The sequence below is a fragment of the Wasmannia auropunctata genome, unplaced genomic scaffold (genome assembly GCF_000956235.1).
Source record: "Wasmannia auropunctata unplaced genomic scaffold, wasmannia.A_1.0 LD336063.1, whole genome shotgun sequence".
In the NCBI taxonomy this organism is placed as follows: Eukaryota; Metazoa; Arthropoda; class Insecta; order Hymenoptera; family Formicidae; genus Wasmannia; species Wasmannia auropunctata.
Window position 1 is genome coordinate 695,770 of NW_012026827.1, and position 22,493 is coordinate 718,262.

General features: G+C 38.8%; 1 protein-coding gene across 1 annotated transcript; it reads left to right on the forward strand.

The window, feature by feature from the left end:
• The first annotated feature begins 2,876 nt into the window (after positions 1–2,876).
• LOC105450336 lies at positions 2,877–14,124 on the forward strand. Its single transcript, XM_011690125.1, has 6 exons — positions 2,877–3,200; positions 4,111–4,243; positions 5,453–5,583; positions 10,890–11,039; positions 11,976–12,898; positions 12,984–14,124. Exons 1-6 carry the CDS (start codon positions 3,152–3,154, stop codon positions 13,215–13,217), a joined length of 1,620 nt encoding a protein of 539 aa, XP_011688427.1. The 5' UTR covers positions 2,877–3,151; the 3' UTR covers positions 13,218–14,124.
• The last annotated feature ends 8,369 nt before the right edge of the window (positions 14,125–22,493 follow it).

Here is a 22,493-nt window from a genome sequence, read left to right on the forward strand (position 1 = left end):
AAACTGCAAAATACAAAGTCAGGACGAGACGAGATCACGCGGTGACCCACTACGCTCGCGAAATAAAAGGAAATGGTAGCGCGGTATCGGATTAAAACCGGTGAATTCAGCAGCCCGAACAGCAGCCGCGGGAGCCTTGCGAGCAAGCGAGCCAGGCAGGCATCTTAATAATCCTCGCTGTTCCGCTTTCATCCCTGAAATCTTCCCGGCGCGGCGCCGCGGTATTTCTATTGTGTATTATCGCACTGTGCGGAGCTCTCGGCTCTCGCTCGCTCGGTGTCGGACGCGCGCGTTCCGCGTAATATCCAGACGCCCTTTAGCGAAATAGCGATATGCTTTATGGTGGCCCGTAACATTTATCGCGGCCCGAGAGCGGCCAAAGAGCGAAAGAGCAAGGGTAAATTAAAGGGGGAAGGATGGAAGAAGAGACGAGCGCGAGACAGGGACGAAAGAGAGGCGGGTTATGTCCTCGTAACTCGACATAACTGCACGCCGACGTTATACGTATGCTAAACTAGAAAACGAGGTGGAGAGAGAAAGAGTGAGCGAGAGAGAGAGAGAGAGAGAGAGAGAGAGAACCAACGTGTTATGCGAAGCGTTAAAACAATTATATCACATAAATTACACCGTCGGGACATAGATTATGTCCGATTATTATCGAGCTGTACTACTACATCGCGTCTAACGGCGCGAACATATATCTCTCTCATTGCGTAATGAAAATTACGTGTTGAATTAATGTTGATCGCATGCAAATTTGGATCGTTTATTAACGACGACGCTTTTTACGGCTCACTGTCGTGTCACAATTACCGGTGCGGACTGAATTCTCATCGTTGTATAAGCGGCAAGCGCAAATAACTTCTCCGGTAGCCATGATCTAGTGTTTAGTATTCCACGTAAGTGCAATTCTAGTATCACACAAGTCAAACGGTCGTCTCGGGTGGGCAATTATCAAGCGGGAGCTTCCCGTATACCGGGGGCGAGTTCCATCGTGCGGTTTCGCCGTCGCTTTCGTGACATCGATACGACCGGCCTGCGCGTATACATCACTCCGGCTTTTTTTATTCCTCCGGCATTGAAGAAGATCTATATATTCTTTCGCACGTGTCGCGCGGCACGCTCCGTAACCTGAATTTGGAATAAACGTCTTTCGCCGCGGCGAAAAAAAAGACGATGCAAAATGCCTCGCGTGTAATAATAATACGCGTACCGCGATTGTTACTTCGCCCGCAACGACACGGATAACCTTTGCTGCGTAAAACCGCAAATTTATTGGCCACCGAGATCATTATACCACCATCGTCTCGCCGAGAGCCCCGGGGGATGCGTCCGTTAGAATAAGGCGGCGATTGCAGGGTATCGGTGGGAAAAATAGATGTATTTATGGGCGTCCCTCTCCAACGTTGAGTTACAGCTCGGAGATCGCTCGATTCGAACGCAGCATCGATATACTCCTACGTTGTGCCGAGAAAATGCATTTTCGGGCGTCGAAAGGTCAAACGCCTCCCGACGCGCGGGAAACTCGCCGCGCCTCGCCGCACACGCGGACGATGCTGCTCTTCCGGAAGGATTCATCTCACGGTTACGTACTTAAAGGGATTGAATCATTAACCTTTAAACCACCACACCCAAAAAAATCACACAACAGCTATTATACTCTATAGCTAATTTGATAAGTTAATTATAATAAAAATGTATTTTTTCTGAATATTTGTCGATGAGGAAAAGGAAAACTATATTTTAATGTAAGCGTTAACAAAAAAATCTCGTATGCAATATAAATAAAATATATTTAAATGGTGACAAATAAGAAAATTGTTGACAATTAACGTTTCATTAGCGGTCTGTGAGACCGATATAGTGGTTTAAAGGTTAACGATTTTACAGAGACGTGGGCAGGCGCAGTTAATTTTCCGGTGCGCTGGAAGCGCGATTCCACAGTCGCGTATGCACGTACAAACGCACGTTGGAACATTACATATCTGAAATTATATATCTCGTTCGAACGACTTTCCTCTTCCCACGCGTGGATGTTCCATTTTCAAGCGGAACTCTCCTCGGGCGTCCATAACGCGTCCCCTTAATGGGGGAGCGGGGGGGGGGGCTATATACGTGGCGTTTACTTTGTGAATACGATGATACTTCCTCGCCGATACTGCGCCTTAAAATGACACTTAAGTGCATCGTCAAGCGCGATTCCCGATGAAAGTAACACGGCGCGAGTGACACTTTCTCAGGTTTATGAGTGCAAGGCTCCATCTTCGCGGCGTCGCTTTCGGGGCATCGTAACGTTTTCATGAGGATCATAAAAAGAAGCTCCGTAAAAGATTCCGTTTTCACTTCTTCGATGTTGCAGCGCTAATCAAAGTCACGGCTCGGACCTTGAATATTGGACAATACAGCGACACACTTGTACCGAAGAGATTTACCTTCGTTACACTAATCGATTTAAATATAAAGCATGTAGGGATTTTTAAGCGCCTAAATCTCCCAATTCTCCCAGATTCGCCCAAAACAAAGTTATAAATCCAGCTTTTGGATTTTAGCTGTGCAACATTCCTGTTGCGATTTTGGTCGAGAAGAAGAAGAGCCGCCAACACGGCGATGCGCCGAGTTAAAAATGGTTTCCATGTCAGGCAAGTCGGGTGGCGCAAAAATGAAGAATATATAATGAAGCCAGGTAAAAAATGGGATCCGTGTGCAAACGATTAATTCTGCATTCCGTCCCACGCTCCAACCTGCGTATCCCATCCCTCTAAATTCTAGATTTTCATTTTGTCTTCGTTTTAGAGATTACATTTGCAGATTTAAAGATTATACTATGTTTACGTCTTCCTTTGTCTAAGTCTGATGAAGTCTTGGAAGTTTCACTAAAGAATTATTTCGACGTTGCAACGGTCATCGAGCGGCGTGCATGTAACAATTTTTGCGGCAAAATCCTCAGTGATATAGCGGGATGCTCATCGACTTTTCATCTTCTCAAATAAACAGGACTTCGCTTCTTTCCTGTGATGCCCATTTGAAAGGTGGCAGCACGATCCGGAAGGTGAAAGTCCCACGATGAAGAGGGAAGGAGTGGTGGTGCACATATAGAGGGGCGGAGAGGGCGCGGCTTGTCCAGACGTTCTCTGTCCTGACGACGACGACGATGTCGCCGAAGTTGATATTTCTGCTGGGATCCCTGTGTCTACTCGCCGGTAAGTGCGATTCTGGTTTACTTGCGATTTAACCGCGCGAAAGTCTCTCGCGTCGCGAGTTTGACGCCTGCTTGAATTACAGCCGTCAAAGTTGAAACCCAATTTTTCAATTTCAATTCATATAGTGAATGTCAAATTTAATGGAGTAAAACTGCGACCGAAGTTACGAGGCATTAATAAAATTAAAATTGAAACTGTTGGAAAATGTTAAGAGTTTGAATATTGCATAATAAATGGATATAGATGTTCTCAGTAGACGCTGAAAAATTGGAATTGTAAATGAAGATAAGAGATAATCTTTGAAATCAACGTTAATAGCGTGCAAAAGAGAGAAAGAGAGAGAGAGAGAGAGAGAGAGAGAGAGAGAGAGAGAAAGAAATAAAGCCTACTTTGGAGAACCACTGTCGCTTTCCCCTCCCCCGTTGCCCTGACATTTTCAAGACTTTCTACTTCTACCGGAGTTCACCGACCTCTCCTTCGATCCGCGATCGCGAAGCGCACGCTCGTGTCGTGAACCGATCGTGACATTTTCAACGATTAATCGAATTCACCTCCGCTTTGTCCCCGTGCAAAATGTCACATTCAATTGAAGTCCGCCTCTGATCACGTCGATTGATCCTAATTTCTACTGCAACGCTCATGACATTACCATCTATGGAAATCTTCACGAAGATTTTCAAAAGCCTCTGATAAACTATTTGAGAACTAGGACGACCCTTATCCAAGAATATTATCCTTCCTACTGGAACTCTCCAACGTATTTTGCACAAAATTTCTGTAGGAGATTTAATTATTGAACTGACTGTCATTGAACTGACGACGGGGCTATAAATTGATATTAATACAAAGTTAATTTGACTCACTCACGACGAGCATTATTAATTAATAAATCATATATTCCTGTTTGCAGGGACGCAGGTCAGAGCGCAAGATGACGAAGGCGGCGACGGGACTGACGCAAACGCCGAGGAACTTTGTCAGGACAGGCCGGGCGACGAGTACTTTCGCTTGAGCGTCGAAGGCGACTGTCGGGATGTCGTGAGGTAAGCCGCCGCGTATCATTCCATCCGTGAATATACAGGCTCGGATCGAGCCCTCTTGAACGAGCGGAACAGCACGTTATATAAAATTTCCACTGTTTCACGCAAAAAAAAAACGCTGCAAGAATAAAAATTTAGGCACCGGTTTCCGAGAACTTGGAGAACGCACTACGGCGGGCCGCCTCTCCGCGCTTTAGATCATATTATAATTATGTCGCCTTATATAATGCGTTTAATTTGCAGCAACCGCGCGGGTGAATGGAGTCGCGGCGCGCAAGGTGAATCGGGTTTTAAAATAGAAAAAGAGCTATAGGCTCTCGCTGACTCATTTCCGCCTGTGTACCTCGACTTATATCACCTGACTCTACCGGTTGCCAGGAAGCGGACTTGTCAATCGCTATACACTTTCCCCGGGGGATCGCGCGCCGGTTCTGATCTCGCTAATTTAATCCAATTCGCACACGCACGTTCAACGGGGGCTTTACCAAAAATTGTTAATTGCCCGTAACGAAAGAAGAAACGCAGGAAACGAGACGTATGCGACATTTTTACGTCTTTCGTTCGGCACCACGGAGACAGAGAATGTAAGTCTCAAGGGCGTCCGGTTTTGACAGAACGCATAATAAATTCACCCGGGAATGCAGATGACGATAAGTCATCGACTGATAAAAATAACGTCGGCCGTTTAGTCATTGATCCAGGATGTGTTCTGATCAAGGAATCGATCAAATTACGACTTTCCAGGGGCTCAAGGCGATCCGGTAGATGCAACCCCGAGACCAGTTTAACATTTCCCTTGCCATTTGATATCTCTTTTTTTTTTTAGACTCGACACGAGTAACTTTCCCTTATCGCATTCCTAGCGCGGCAGTCATTGTACCTTCATTTATTCAACAATTTTCATTCACGCTGGAGAGTACGATCATCAAGACCTAAAATCATAGCGGAGCACAATAGAGAGCGCATAAACACTACACTACTCGGTCATATTACGGTTGCAACAATGATTCACACGCGTAGCGCCAGTTTATAATAAGTCCCGTTTATTGTAAATGCATTGTGTTTCCATCTCTATTGTACTCCGCGCACTGAATAATTTCCGCGAAGCGACGGCGAAATTTCGAAATTACCGACCGCGCGTTTCGCGGCACGATGACTGCCACGTGCGCCGCGGGGAGGGAAAAAAGATATTCGATGTGAAAATGACTTTAGGTGCGATAAAGCCACCGAGATCGGCGTGACCAGGCTGGCGACGGTGCGGTGCCCGACCGGTCTCGCGTTCGACATCGAGCGGCAGACCTGCGACTGGAAGACGAACGTGAAGAACTGCGATCAGCTGGAGAGTAAGCGAACGTCACGTCTTTTTCCCTTAGTTTAGACTCACGCAGGCACCCTTTTTTTTTTGTTTTCTGTCCCACGCGCGGCACCCGGGCTGCAGGTGTACAAGGTCCGGCCTGAAGCAAATCACGTGTCCCAGCGGGCTGGCCTTTGACGTGGACAAACAGACCTGCGACTGGAAGGGCAAAGTCACCAACTGTGACAAGCTCGAGAGTAAGTCGGAGGAATCGGTGATTATATGCGACCGCCAAAATCTCCCCGCCGCGGTCGGATCGCCGATTCCCCTCGTAGACTCGCAACGTAGCACGCACCGTTCGTATCATTAGAACTAACGCATGGTATCGTCTTCACGCACCTCACGCAGCCCCCACGATGCGCAGCGACTCTGGAACGTCTTCGAACGTCTCTCGTCGAATGAAGTAGAGATATACCAATTGGAAATCAAATTTTCACGAATCGTTCGAAAATCTTCGTCACCGATCCCAATTTTGTTTCGGACAAGATCGTTAATATCCAATTACAAGCAAGAAGTCGCTTCTTTTAAGTCGCGATACGGGATATTGCGCAATCGTTTCCGTTACGTAAAACGACGTGGCTCGAAAAAGCCAACTATGCGAAACTTTCCAACGACGCCGCGATGCCATTAAACCGGAAAGCGCGCATTAACGCGACGACGGGATTCGACGACGAGATTGATCGGCGAGAGGGGAAACGAGGGACGGGGAATTTGTACTTTCAGGCGCGGAGAGCGATCGAAAACGCCCGGGTCCTGATACTTTCAAGAGAGAGAGAGAGAGAGAGACGTTTCTCGCCCGCGCCGCGGGGCTTTTCTCACCCGACCACTTTCGTCCTGCGGCTCGAGGCGAGTCTCGACTGGTTTCGATTTTCAGCGAAAGTGCCGGGCCCAGCGGGGGCCTCATTCGACGCCTCATCGTTTCGCGCGAGATGAAAAAAAAAGAACGTTTCAGAGACGCTGCGCGGTCGTGAAAACGACAGAGCGGCTAACCCGGTTTCGAGTCCTCGAAACTATCTCTCCCGTATTTTTCTCATGCCAATTTCCACGACTCACCGCGCAAATACGACTAACAAAACTGCACTTTCCAACGGAGTTGGACGAAGAGACCGGCGCGCTCTCGATTCCGTTCCGGCTTAACTAATAGTCCTCCGACCTCGTTTCGATGACTGTTTAAACGGTGGCCATTAAAGTATTTTACACGTTTATGTATCAATTATAACTTTATTTTTCTTTTCTTATTTATAATCGCGTTGAGAATTCCTCTTACCAGAGGAATCTCTCTTTTCGCGGAAGACAACCGCGACTCGCGCTAATTCCGCAGTTGAGTTAAGTGAAGTTTAATGAGACATTTGATTCTCGCGGTTTCGTCCAATTTCGAATTTTTTTTTTTTTTTACTAGGCCTGCTGTCGGCTTAACGTCGTCGAATCGTTAACACTACGTTGCGTGCCGTTGTACGCACGCGGAAGACCATTACGCTTCCGCGTTACGACACTGTTCCCTCGCGAGCGGCGCGATAACCGGTAGCGAAATATTTATCTCTCGCAACATATCTGAACATATATTAGACGTATCTCGTTTAGCGGCTGAGAGCCATTTACTTTGTGAGTGACAGCGTTCGCGAAGTCAGCTTACTGAGTAAGCGGATCTCGCGCGCGCTAAGTGGTTTTCGTTATGAGAGATCGCGGGAAGAAAGGCATACGTTTGCGCAAAGATAAAAAAAAAAAGAAAACGTGCATAAAGTCACATGTCGCAACTCGCGCGCGCGATCGATAATCTCTCCACTTCGGAGATAATCGGAGATGATTTTTCGCGCCGGTGTTTCAAAATCAATGTAATCCCCATTTAACGCTGAACGCACCGCTGCGCTCGATTCTCATTCCACTGAGTACGAACTTTGTGCTGGATAAATTAATTCTAATATCTCAAACGGCCATTAGATGAATATTAAAAAAATTAATTGATTAATTAACGCACGCATTAGTAGAGGCGTAATCGCGATAATATACATATTGTATATATATTTCGCATCGCACGTTATCGCGCCGCCGCCGATGCAAATTTTCAAATGTCACGATCTTTCTGCCCGTTCGAGTCAACATTGGCACGCAACGATTTTCTAACATTTAGCGCTCCCCGGCCCTCTTCTTCCCCCTCCCCCTCCCCACCCCCTGATTCGCTCCAGGTACGAGGTTGCACGTACTTATTCGTTCGCCGATCTTTCTCTCTACATCCAGATCGGTTTCGCTTCGGCGATCTGGCCTCCTTACAGCAGTAGCTCCTCCAGCCGTTCGACCGGCTCGCTTTTACTACTGAAGTCAGTGAAGTCTCGAAACGCGCGTGCGCGCGCGCGTGCTCGAACAGTCCGATCGTCAATCATCTCATTAAGAGAGACTCTTCTTTCTCACGACTGTCACGACGACGAGAAATGGTACAGCGAGACTCTTTTTTTCTTCCACATCCATTTCCGTAATTTCAGTCTGTCGATCGGTAAACAGAACGTCGCACACTTTCTTTCGATTGCAAACGGGTAGCCCAAGCTAGAAGGCGCAGATATCAGAGTCATCGATTTCCAAACGACGAGAGAAGATCACGGAAAAGCCTTTTGACGAATCGAATCTTCGCGAAAAAGGTAACAAAAACAGGACACGATTCACGTTCATCGATTATAATCCTGAAAGTCGCGACGTCGCCAAAACAAACCAGATTCCTCATGCCCATTGCTTTACACCTCTTAATTTAATTTGACAGCAGTTAGTTTCTCGCTCCTCTACAGTTTCGCTCGCACTGTCACATTTCGAAAGCTCATTTTTTTCTATTTCTCTTTTTCTCTCTCTCTCACTCTCTTTCTGTCTCTCTCATTCTCTCATACACCTGAATAACGGCTTGCGTGCATCGCTGCCAGTCGACGAGGCAGACAAATGCCGAGTCCAAGTTTATCTTCGGAGTCGCCGTCGGGCGAAAGACAAATAGTCTTCCTGCGAGAAACCGTAAAAAGGTTGCAGGACGAGACGCATACGTTATGTCCTTTCGCGGAGAACAAAAAGCTTCGAGAAGCCGTTGACCGACCGACAAAATACGCACTTCGTATTTGGACGGCAAGTGTAAAAAAAAAAGAGTGCAGGACGAAAATAAAAGGGGACGACAAACGAGACGAGACGAAAAAGCCATTCCGACGGAGGATCGAAATAATGGAAAAAAAAAACAGGGGCAGTGGCGTAGGAACGAGCGCGTCTGTTAAAGTCCGTATCAGGACTACATTGGAAATTGAGAATTGCGAATTGAAGATTGGAATTCAAGCAATTAAAACGAAATCGATTAAAATTAAAACGATCTTTGATTGTTCAATTACAAATTGAAAGTCCGAATGGGTCGAATTCGGACTTCACAATTTGTAATCCTCAATCTTCAATGGATAGCCTGAAGTCTTTATCAGGCTACGCATTGGAGATTGCGAATCGCGAAAAGAAGATTAAAATTCGACGAATTGGAACGAAACGGATTAAAAGTGAAATTATCTAATTGATCGAATTCTGATCTTCAATTCGTAATCCTCGATCTTCAATGCGTCTGATACAAGCTTGTAACAGCCTTAACATGGCGTTCTCTTCTCCGGAAAAATTGCGAGAGCTCGAACATCCTTAAGCTACCTGTATATATACATACCTATATATACACGGAAAGAACGATTTTGATGAAAGGTCTAAAAATTTTGCTAAAAACAGATCTGAAAATAACTTTTTATTAAATCATCAAAATAATTTGTTAGAATGTTAAAACTGATAAGCATTGCTATAAAACGTTTTAGTGTTCTAGCAATTATTTTGACTTTTGTACAAAATTATTTTGATTATTGAACAAAAATTATTTTCAAATCTGGATTCAGCAAAATTGTTCTTTCCATGTACGCTCCACCACCGCGCGCACTGAGAGAAAAGTTTAGTATGAACAACCAAAATTTTGTTACTGATACCAAAACTATGTGTTGATATATGACCACACAGAAAGAACACTTTTGCTGAATCCAGATCTGAAAATAATTTTTGTTCAATAATCAAAATAATTTTGTGCGAAAGTCAAAGTGCTAGAATATCAAAGCTAGAATATCAAAACGTTTTATACTTATCAGTTTTAACATTCCAACAAATTATTTTGATGATTCAACAAAAAATTATTTTTAGATCTGTTTTAAGCAAAATTTTTAGATCTTTCAACAAAATCGGTCTTTCCGTGGCAACTAAACTAACACGTCGATATTAATTCGTTGAATTTATTGAATAAAATTACCAAAATAATTACATTATTTTGTTGAACTTACTAAAAGAAAACTTATTTTGTAATTGCAACTCAATTTTATATTACTGTGTACAAAATGTGAGTAACCAAATAAAATTGTGTTGTTAAATCAAAAATTATACCAAATTTTGCTTATTTAATTATATATTTTGCTATTTTAACAAAAGTTTAGAATAAAACTTGACTTTTGTGAATAATTCTCTGTTTTTGTTACCATTAGTATATCTTTTCTCTCAGTGTAGTTAGAGAATGCACAGAGTATAGAGATTTAACGTGTTACTGTGTGTGTTTTGCTAAAGGTGACGAGAGATAGCTGCGGAAATTGGGTGGCACGAATTAATTCAGCACAACCTCCCCCCCTTAGTTTAATCATTTTACTTCTTTTTGCATCTTTGTACTTCTGCAAGTCTCTACTATGTAGAACGACACACACGGTTCCTACGCTGCTGCGTGTAAATAAACGGGGGATTACAGTGGGCATTCGGGCCTTGATTACACCTGTAGCTGGTCACGTGAATTACTTAGAGCACCAACAGCAGTGAGATTTTCATACAGTATTCAGTAGCTGGCCATAAAGTGCCTATTACGAGATCTTAATTGCCCCGATTACACCGCCGGCTCAAGTTACTCGCGTGAATTATGTAGAGCGCGATAACGATAACGATCTCATACAATATTCGGTAGCCGGCCGTAAAACTATTACCCACAAGACTATAATTACAAGACCTTTGGTCTATTCCGGTATAATTAATACAATTAATGACTTGGATTTAGTTCGAACTAATCCATAATAAAGAGAATTTGCGCTCCGCTAAAAACAGTTGTAATTAGTTGATTTACGTCACGGTCAATTAGATTGAAAGAACAATAAGTATTTTATCGTACTGGGTATTATATGGCCATTCTATTGATGTTTGATGTACCACACCTGCTCGATATCTCAAATGGTAATCGATTAGCGAACGAGCGTCGCGCGGTCTAACGGAGATTGCGATTTACAGAGCCGCGTAAGGTCTTGCCCATCCTCAAGACCGATGAGCCCGTTTGCCCGGAGGGGAAATTGTCGTGCGGTAACGGCGAGTGCGTCGACAAGGAGCTCTTCTGCAATGGCAAGCCCGACTGCAAGGACGAGTCCGACGAGAATGCCTGCAGTAAGTGTCGTAAATGTAACGTTCGCCTGTTCTTTGAGCGATCGTAGCGCAGAAAATTGTACGTCTACTTGTTGTGTCGAAGACCCGAGTTCAAATCCGATCAGAAACATCGGATTTTTATTCGATTGCTATCTTTCGGCAATGGCAAAAAACCACCGAGAGTATATCTTGCAGATGAAAACTCATCTCTTAATTGGATCGTTCGAAATCGGCATTCAAAATGTAGATAGATGTATAATCTGTGTAATTGTAAATAGCGTACATCACAGAAATACGCTGAGGGATCACCACGCTTCTGCAATAAGGCAAAAGATTTGAAAGAAAAAGAAAAATGTAAAACAAATAACATGAAACCAATTTCTTCTCATTGTTAGCAAAAATTGTTAGATGTAATTACTTAGAATTTGACGTTTTTACGAGTCATTTTATGAGCTATGATCAATTGATTTGTACAACAATGTCAATTGATTATAACTCATAAAGTGACTCGTAAAAACGTCAAATTCTAAGTAAGTATGATATCTAACAATTTTTGTTAACAATGAGAAGAAATTGGTTTCATGTTATTTGTTTTACAGTTTTTTTCTTCTTTCAAATCTTTTGCTTCAGAAGGTGACCTCTCAGCGTGTTTCTATGATGCGCTATTTACAATTATCTACATTTTAACGCCAGTTTTGAACGGTTTAATTAAAGGTATGTGCGATCGGATGATGTTAACGCGAGATGATCCTAGATTTGGATTACAATCGTGTTGTGCAATAGAACCGTCGAGCGTAATTTTTAAAGTATCGAGGCATATGTATAGCGGATGTATTTAATCATTTCAATATTGATCGACGCATATAATGACGCTTTAATTTCAATTCTTCTTTAATGAAATTCTATTAATACTTTTAATCAACACATATATGATTGAAAAAAATATCCGCATTACAGCCGTGGAGACCGATCCCAACCGCGCTCCGGATTGCGACCCCACGCAATGCGTCCTGCCCGATTGCTACTGCTCGGCCGACGGCACCCGTATACCCGGCAACATCGATCCCCAGCAAGTGCCGCAGATGATCACGATCACCTTCAACGGCGCCGTGAACGTCGACAACATCGACCTCTACGACGAGGTCTTCAACGGGCAGCGTCAGAACCCGAACGGCTGCCAGATCCGCGGTACGTTCTTCGTCTCTCACAAGTACACCAACTACTCGGCGGTGCAGGATCTCCATCGGCGCGGCCATGAGATCGCCGTGTTCTCGCTGACGCACAAGGAGGACCCGCAGTACTGGAGCCAGGGCACGTACGATGACTGGCTGGCGGAGATGGCCGGCGCTCGGCTGATCATCGAGCGCTTCGCCAACATCACCGACGGCTCCATCATCGGCGTGCGCGCCCCCTACCTCAGGGTCGGCGGTAACAAGCAGTTCGAGATGATGGCCGATCAGTTCTTCGTGTACGACGCCTCCATCACCGCGTCGCTCGGACGCGTGCCGATCTGGCCGTACACGCTGTACTTCAGGATGCCGCACCGGTGCAACGGCAACGGCGGCAACTGCCCGTCGCGGTCGCATCCGGTCTGGGAGATGGTGATGAACGAGCTGGACCGCAGGGACGATCCCACCTTCGACGAGTCCCTGCCGGGTTGCCACATGGTCGACTCCTGCTCTAACATCCAGACCGGCGAGCAGTTCGCGAGACTGCTCAGGCACAACTTCAACAGGCACTTCAACAGCAACCGGGCGCCGCTCGGTCTGCACTTCCACGCGTCCTGGCTGAAGAGCAAGAAGGAGTACAAGGACGAGCTGATCAAGTTCATCGAGGAAATGATCGCCAGGAGCGACGTGTACTTCGTCACGATGGTTCAGGTGAGAGATCTGACATTTTTTTCTTAGCCATTAATGCATTCATACATTTAAAAAGCAAAAGTTTCATATCTTGTTTCTCCTCCAGGTAATTAAGTGGATGCAGCAGCCCACCGAGCTCTCCGCGCTCAGAGATTTCCAAGACTGGAAGGAGACCTGCGACGAGAAGGGCCTGCCCTACTGCTCGTTGCCCAACGCTTGCCCGCTGACGACCAGAGAGCTGCCCGGCGAGACCCTGCGTCTCTTCACCTGCATGGAGTGCCCCAACAACTATCCGTGGCTGCTGGACCCGACCGGCGACGGCTTCTCCGCGAGGAAGTGATCCGTCCGTTCCGCGAAAAAACGAGCGACGCGCCGACGCGTCGACCGGTCGCGCGATCCGGTTATCAGAGATCGATCGTTTTTTTTTTCCGGCGAGTCCGGAAAAACCACGTCGGATAAGACAGTGGTAATCGACCGAGGCGAAACCGAGGAAACGAGGGCGCAGCTCTGAAAGACACGGAGAAAGCAATCGGGCGACGGGCGCGCGGTTGAGGCGCGTCGATTTCGGGCGAGATCTCGGGCGAATCGTCTTATCACGATTAGAAAGCGTCATCTCTGCCGCCTCGAAGACACGAGCCGTAACACTAATATTAAAAGTGGAGCGAAGCGCCTCTGCTTTCGCAAAGGGGAAACGCACCGCGCCCGGTTTCTCTTCCGCGACTTGACTATAATTATTATTATTATTATTTATGTAAATTAGGATCGGTTTAAAAAACGCACAATCGCCGCATACGGTCGCGATGATGTCCGCGTATCGATTTCTCGTGAGGGAAACGGCCATCGCGCGCATACGATCATCGACGAGTCACGCGGGGAAAAGCTCGTTTCCTTCCTGCCCGCATGACGGAGAGCGCGGCGGAGCCACGTCGTCTCGAGTTGCGACTCCCAAAAATCGATACTCCATGAGAACGAAACAATCCACGGGGACGTCCCACTTGTACATACATACATAGCCACCGGATCCTTGCCCTCCCAATTCTCGTCCTCGTTGCTTTCTAGAAACACTTGTACGCGAAACGATACAACGGAGCCTTGCGGCCGATGAAGCGAAAGACGATAAGCTGAATGTACCATCCCGTGCCTCTCTGAACATGTACTCCTTAGAATTTAAGCGACGCGCGACATTCTAAGTACATAATTTTTAGTGTCTTTACAATATTTCCGAATAAAAACTGTACGTACAAAAATAGCGTGTGTGGATATAAACTGACTCCCGCAATCAATATACAATTTATTTTAGATAATAATATAATTAACATAATTAATATAATAATTAATTAAATGATGCAGTTAATTAAGTTAAAGAGCTTAAACAAAAGAGATCGCAGCTTTACTTTAGAGTTACACGAAATTAAATTTACGATCACAGTTACAAAAAAATCATTTGACATTGTATAAAAAAATTTACAAGTTTAAATATTATTAATTTAAAAAAATTGATACCAATCTATTATAGCACAAAAATCTATGCTTGCGTTATCATATAATATTTAATCCTTGAAGAAGTTAGTTAGAAATTAATCCTAACTTCTGCGTTTTTCTCCTCCTTAGCCGCCATATATTCTTGCGGGATGTAATATTTTTAGCTTTCCCTTTGGGATATTATCTTCTAAGTATTAAATTTTCTCACCACGATAAAGATTTATATAGAAAAACCTAGTTAAATTAATCAAAAAGGTACTCAATTTCGCTCCTAAGCTTAAAAAATTCATTGTTGCTACAAAATATTTAACATACATGCTATAAAGTAATTTCAAATCATCAATTTTATTCATTTTTTAAATATTATTGTATGCTCTTTTTTTATATTTCTCTGAAATATGTAATTTTTCTGTTCAAAATATTACTAACAATTAGAATCTTTTAAGTAACAACGCTATTTTTGATAAGGAAAAATGTATACTTAACGCTCTTTACATTTTTGATACCCTTTTTAAGTACTTATTAATGTTTTTCTTGTGGCTTCTTTTTATATTTCTTTTTACAATTCAGTATTTTGTTCCTTATCATATGCACGTATGTGTTTCAAAATAAAAGCATATGTAGTGAGCATATGCTTCTATAGAATATAAAACGCAAAAGACCCATTTCACAGGTTATTTATTATTGCCGATTCTTTTTCGTCTATATAGCGTTTTGAAAATCCTGCGCGCGTGCACAAGTCATGAATGAACGCATCGTGCGCGCGTACACGTGTCTGCTACACTGCTTTGTCAGCTGATCAGCTGATCTGTAGTAGTCACGTGCTTCATGATTAAAGGAGCGAGCGGGGCTTGGTGTACGCGTGTCAGCCATATCTGTCCCTAGATCGAGATTACGGGTCGATATAATTGTCTATCTTTACTCTTAGAAAGAACTGCGTCTAGTTTTTTAAAGCGGACGCATTAAACCTAACACCAATATAAGGAAGGAAATGTGTTATATTTTGCTTAACAGACGAATTTATGTAAATTAATTTTTAATTAATTTTAAATAATATAGATACTAATACTTCTTGTGTGTGTGAAATCTTTATATTTTACAAATCTTTAAAAAATGGCTTTACATCAGATAAAACAAATTGATATGACGTGAGACCTAATAAATGTTTTGTCACAAAATGAAAAAAATTTTGTATTATTATAGATTATTTTATAATTGATAGATTCAACGTAAACTTGATATTGAAATAATATAGATTTTTAATAATTAAAAAAAATATTAATTTTTGATAGCTTTTGGACATATAATAATGTGATATTTATGATATGCAAATCCGGACATGGAAAATGCATTCGCGCGAGAGCATGAAAAATTCACATCCGTAGCAATAGTATGTACAGTAATTACAGAAAATTTATTCATTCCTTTCGGATTTCACGTTATAATATTTAAAATTATAAAATGTAATACTTTTATACTAATATTTATACAACACCATTCTATCACAGTAAAATTGTAAAATATAAATTCAGACGAATCAATATTTAACAATTTAATAATAATACAATTTTTTAATAATAAAAAGCATATAAAGCAAAAATAATTAAGTTTGAATTTAAGCAGTAAAGCGTTCTTTACCATTTATTACCTTAAAATATTACAGTATAATAATTTTTATTGAATTCATTTAAGCCGACAAAGCAGCTAGTTTGTTTATCAAGCGGACGTTGCATAGCCAATAAACAGCAACTTGAATATCGTTATTTTTTAACATAATATATATAATTTCGAAATATAAATTATAACTTTTATTATAATATTTTTATTTCAGAAATTATATATTAAAAATTACCGTTATTATTAGAAAATATATATACTAGTAGATAGCATGTTCCCTTTAACTTATAGATTTTAATAATACTGTATTTTGAGTTTTTCAAAATATTTACAATAAAATATATAAATAAAAATTAGAATAATAATATGAACAATACATTATATTAAATTTGTACCATAAATTAATCAATAAAGAATACTTATGTTAACATTTTTCTTTTTTTTTTTAACAAATAAATATAATTTATAATAAATTAAATTGCTAGCTAAAAAGCGAAGGTAAAGTATACCACGCAGTTAAATTGTGACAAAATATCTAGCAATTTTTATTATTCATTGCATTTGCTCGGCGAGCTAGCTGCTTTGCCGACTTGAACGCGCTTATTTGTTAAACCATCGATTGATAATCAGGTACTACTTTTCACCTTAAATAAATGTTCATATATCATTGCGATCATTCGGAGCCTCAGTTTAAGTAGTGCTCTGTTTTACTCTTGAATTTGCAGCAACAAGAGCGATACTTTATCGATGATCGGAAAATCAGGAAGAATTAATATTTCTTATAGATTGTTGCTGCCACCTAAGCGAAACTTTAGCTGCTAAGAAAAAAATCGGAGAAAAGCCTGAGAGCGTATATGGTATATGTCCACGCTGAACTCCGTAATGCTCGCTGTTTTATCGATTTGTGCATATATGCGTATATGCGTGCGATATATGTATATTAATGTAAGAGTGTATAGCGATGCGATATATCACGAGACGCGTGATTCGGCGCTAAAGAGAACGCGTTCCGGACCGTATCTCTTTATGCGAGCCGGCAAATCGCGAGCACCCGAGTTTACTACTACATCAATATTTATTAATCATTACTAATTTAGTAGGTTTGGAAAAAAACAGTCTAGAATTAATAGCTTCCTAGACTACTGTTTATTTCAATCGTGACAAGAGACGTATCAAATTGTGACTAGTAACGAATCTTATTATGATAATGTAAGTTATATACCTTAATCTATGTTTTCACAATGTTAATTATATGCATCTTGTTTTCGTAATAAGTACATTTGCTTGCAATCGTAAAATTACAAATTCTTCTCGCCCATTATACATATATGTAACATATTACTGCGACTCTATTAGCGGATTAAATTATTAAAATGATGTAACCATTCCATAATTTCATTTTCATAGATTGATGCGTCATTTTTCATTAAAGCAAGTCGTTAAAAGAGACTGAAATGAACGAATTATACTGAAGGATATGTAACATAATTCAATATATTTCGGAGAACAATTTTTACGCACCAAGTTCTACGTTATTAACTCTTATCTCATTAAATTAAACAAAAAAGAATGTAAACTCCAATAAATCGGCATAAATAAATTAAATAATGCATAATTAATCAATTTAAATGTATATGACGTACTAGCGGTAAACTCTTGATTCAGGAAATTTTTCTCTGATATTCAGCCTCAAGAAAATACTCTAAGATGTAGAGGAATATTGTATAACTCTTAATGGCATTCTTAATCATAGTTCATGCGTCCACTTTTTTTTAGACAAACACGTGTGATAAAAGAATATGATTCATATAAGATTTTCCGTAAAATTATTTCTTAAAGGAAATACTAAGAATTCCTCACTTATAAGTAAATTATTTCTTTTGGATGTATAAAATATATAATAATTAATTTAAAACATGTGTGTAGTTAGATGCATGTACATGTATTTAGAGACATTTGCTATATATTTAAAATGATTATCATAGATTTATGATCTTAATAAAAAGTTTACTCATCGACCGATACACAACAGCGGAGTTATATCTGCGACGTCGCTAAGATGATTCTGTAACTATAAACAAATATAAAATTCAAATTAAAGCAAAACAGAAAGACAATTAAAAATCCAAAACATTAAACATATGTAGAGTTTCTTTGAAAATAATGTAATTTTCGGAAACACTATTTATTAAATGGATTCTAAGATTCCGTAAATAAAAATCTTTTTTTGATTAGTATTTCCTGAATCATGAATAAACGATCTAATTAAAGAGGAACTATTTCCACGTGAGATATTATCAATGTATATATCATTACATATACATATGCAAATTATACTTAATTACCACAAGGTTACTCCATCGACGCTGGAAGTCTTTTCATCCTTTCAAATTTTCCACATGAGTTGTTGGCATTTTCCTCGTCGCGACACTCTCCGTGTAGTTATTTTCTGAAACATAGATAAATTGAATTTAATTAAAGAAAAATAGGTGATATTTTCGTATATGTCATAACATATGTATAAAAATTAAATTAATTAAACTTACCATTTTCTCTTCGGATCGTTCGGTTGCATTATGAATTCCTCCAACGTGAAAACGTGCCGTGGGTAACTACAATCGCGTGATATTCTATACGTCACTCCCGAAGCTACACGCGATTTTCGTGCTATTTCAACGCGTTCAGAGTCGGATAATTCGCTCGGTACGATAATCTAATTAGACAACACGCACTGACGTGTACGAATATTTAAAAAAATAAGTAAACAACATTACAATTCAATTACATTCGAACCTATTTATTACGCTTCATTTTAATTCATCATCAATATGTTACATTAAATATTAAAACAGTACTTCTCTCGTATATCTTAATACATATAAGTATACTTTAATTTTTCATTATAAAAATTCTGCTATAGATTATCTGTAAGAGATACTTTTTCATTATAAACATTCTTCCAATAAATAATTCGTAAATTATAAATCTCGTCGCAAATGCATCCTAATAAACTGATACCAAATAAAGTGCAATGGACATAGGAATCCTTTAATTAAATTAGCAAATTACGTTTTTCGTTATATATTGTGTACGATATATTGAGTTACTCGATTTAAAAGAAATTATTACTTAATATATAATTGAAGAAGATCCGTTTTGATAAAAATGTGTTTATGTAAACTAGATAGATTTTCAGAAATATCAAATGCGGTCTAAAGCGAATCTTGGTGCTCAATAATAATTATGTGAATCTTTAGAGTGCAGGTAAACTGCGCGTCGAATATTTATCGATCTTGAAATACAGCTCCAATTTGACTCCGGACTACATAATATCACAATTAAATTGGCAAGCAATTTAATAATTAATTTTGATGGCAATGAACATCTTATTTAATGTCCTGTAGAATAACTTATTGCGAAAAATATTACTTCAGCTAAGATTTAGAACTTTCTGCCCTCCGTGTTATCGTTCAACTATCTAGGCATGTGGAAATATTTAATATTGTGTTTATGTAAATTCATTTATTACTATTCCTTCTCCAATATTTTCATCTAAAAATAGTAAAATTGCATAATTTTAATAAATTAAGAATTTGTGATTTTAATAAATAAAAAAATTCACGACTCATTTTACTCCTTTTTTTTAATTTATTAAAATTATACAATTTCAATGTTCTCAAAATATATAAAAATTAGGAAAAAAATAATAAAAGTAATAAAAGTAAAAAATAAATAAATTTAGACAATTATTATGTCTCAAGAAAAATTTCATCTAAATATTCTTCATTTAAATAGTGATATTTGACATTACGAATATTAGATGTTATTTTTATATTTTTAATATCGTTTTTAGGCTTAAATTATTCTAAAATTATAATAATTATAATTTCAATTTTTAGTCATTTTTATAATGCATTGCATACGCAATTATATTCTGTGAACAACACAACATAGAACAAAACGATATGTGAACAACACAAAATCAAAAGCCGTAATTATGTTACCTGCTGGAAATACCCGTAACTATATAGTTCAATGTGTACATTTTGTGCATATAGAGGCGCTGATGAGCATAATTAAAAGTAGGTATGTTTACTCTGAAACTTTTCTTATCTAGGTAAAAATAGTAAGATTTATATCAATTTAGTGAGTTGATGAAAGCAAATAATATTATTTTACACAAAAATAAAAAATATCTACGTTCAAAAAATTATTGATTCTCTAGGCTAAATAACAATAATAAGAATACTGTTATAAAAAACTATCAAGAATGACACAAGATGTTTACGTACTAATATTGTACGTAATAAATTACAAAATCTTTTTATCTGTTATATACTCTTGACACTTCCATTAATTTATTTTACATTATTTTTTATTAATCATTTATCATTTTTTTTATTATTGTCAGAATAAAAAAATTATAAATGATTGATAAAAAATAATGTAAAATATATCAATGGAAGGTTAAAGAGTATATAATAGATAATAAGATTTTGTAATTTATTACGTACAACATTAGTACGTACAAGATAGATACTGGAAACAAGATTCATAGTCCGATCTTCTATTTAAAATTATCTTGAGTTGAATCTTAAGTGATCTTGAGATTCCATGCAGCTAATGAGCTGACCACACAGCTTCTCTCTCTCTCTCTCTCTCTCTCTCTCTCTCTCTCTCTCTCTCTCTCTCTCTCTCTCTCTCTCTCTCTCTCTCTCTGTCTCTCTCTCTCTCTCTCTCTCTCGATCGTACTTTAAATGATTTGAAATACAAGAATGTGAATATCACTCTACAAATAAAACCTCGCGAAACGTCAGACGTCGTGTTTTTTCAAATTTTTCGCAGTTGTTTTTCATGTCAAGGTATGACACATTTATTATTGTTTTGCTCATAATTTGTTATTGTTTTAGCTCAAATTAATTTTCGATTTTTTTGGGGGAAATTTTTTAAATTTTATACAAATACACGACTTACATATATTGAAAGCAATATTTCTTAAGAATAATTCTATTATCTATATATCTCGTCGATTTTTTGAAATTCGGTTTTGAAACATATAGAACAACAAAATAATTCTGTTTTTTCCTATCGCAGTTTTAAGAGTAGTAACTATCTTTCGAATTCTTCCTTATTTCCAGACAAATGGCTCTGTAAAAAAAAGTTGAAAAGAAAATATGTAAATTTTGGGATTGTTAATTATAAATCAGAGATTTTGCAAAATGGTAAATTTAATATTAGAATTACTTTTTAATTTCTTAAAATTATATTTAGCTACTTAGTCTCTACTTTATGTGTTTTTTTGAAATACGAATAAAAATTGACTTGTATATAAAAAATTTTTAAAATACAAAAGAAATTTTGATTTCCTTAAAAGAAGCTGCTATTTTTAGTATTTTTACAATTGCGTTGAGTAATCAAATTGACTGTGTACGTGCAGGTATTCAAGATTCTTTAGACGTCATCAACCGGATTTTTGCTTACATATACAAATGGGCACAGTTAACTGACAGTAAATTCCGCTATCAGCAATGCGACTACCAGTTGCATACAATGTTCCGATATAGACGGATTCACGGTTTATTGAAGTGTTGTCATTTTAATTTCAATATAAACATATTTTCTCGGGAGCTCTCATAATAATCATCACAAATTATTTGTAAATAAAATTGTAATTGCACAAATTAAACTGTGTTGAAAAAAAATATTCGCCACATTACATGATGTGTTACTTGAATTGAGGAATGTTGTCTATTAATAATGTTGAGAAACGTTCATGTTTATCATGTGAATCGATTATATTAGAGAAACAAATAAGAATTCTAACTTTTCGAACTTAACGTCAGTGCAGTTTTTTTTACAAATTAATGAAACCACAATATAGACTTATTAATTAATTTTGATGGTAAGTAAACTAGAGACTAATAGATAATTAAATTCTTAGTAAATTTAATAAAAAGCCAACATATTATTATTGTACACATAACTATTTATATGTATATGTGAATACTGAACTATTCTATAACAAATAAAACCTCGCGGAACGTCAGACGCTGAGTTTTCTCAATTTTTTCGCAGTTGTTTTTCAAGTCAATATATGACAAAATTTGTTTTAGCTCAAACTGATTTTTATCTTTTTCGAAATTTTTAAAATTTTGCGCAAATATACGCAAATATTGCTTTACACATGTTTAAAGCAATATTTCTTAAGAATAAATCTATATATCTCAACAATTTTTTAAAACTTAGTGCATATATAGAACACCAAAATTGATTTGCTATTTCAAAATCTGAAAATGCAAACATTGTTCTTTATGATATTTCGGTGAAAATACAATTCGTTCTAATTTTTATCGAAATTCGACATTTGATATTTATATATTATTTTAATAAAAAATATTTGGTAAATATTGATAACAACGGACCCAGCCCCAATGATCTTGACCTGCATGTATGTTGTCAAGGTCATGACCCTGAGTGATTATCAAGAGGTTTTAGCCGCCGCTCGTTATTCGTTAAA

Excerpts from the sequence above, each read along its gene's own strand:
- LOC105450336 (XM_011690125.1), top strand. The coding sequence starts at position 3,152 with ATGTCGCCGAAGTTGATATTTCTGCTGGGATCCCTGTGTCTACTCGCC. Across the intron at positions 3,201-4,110 it reads ATCCCTGTGTCTACTCGCCG|GGACGCAGGTCAGAGCGCAA; the intron begins GTAAGTGCGATT and ends TCCTGTTTGCAG. Across the intron at positions 12,899-12,983 it reads ACTTCGTCACGATGGTTCAG|GTAATTAAGTGGATGCAGCA; the intron begins GTGAGAGATCTG and ends TTTCTCCTCCAG.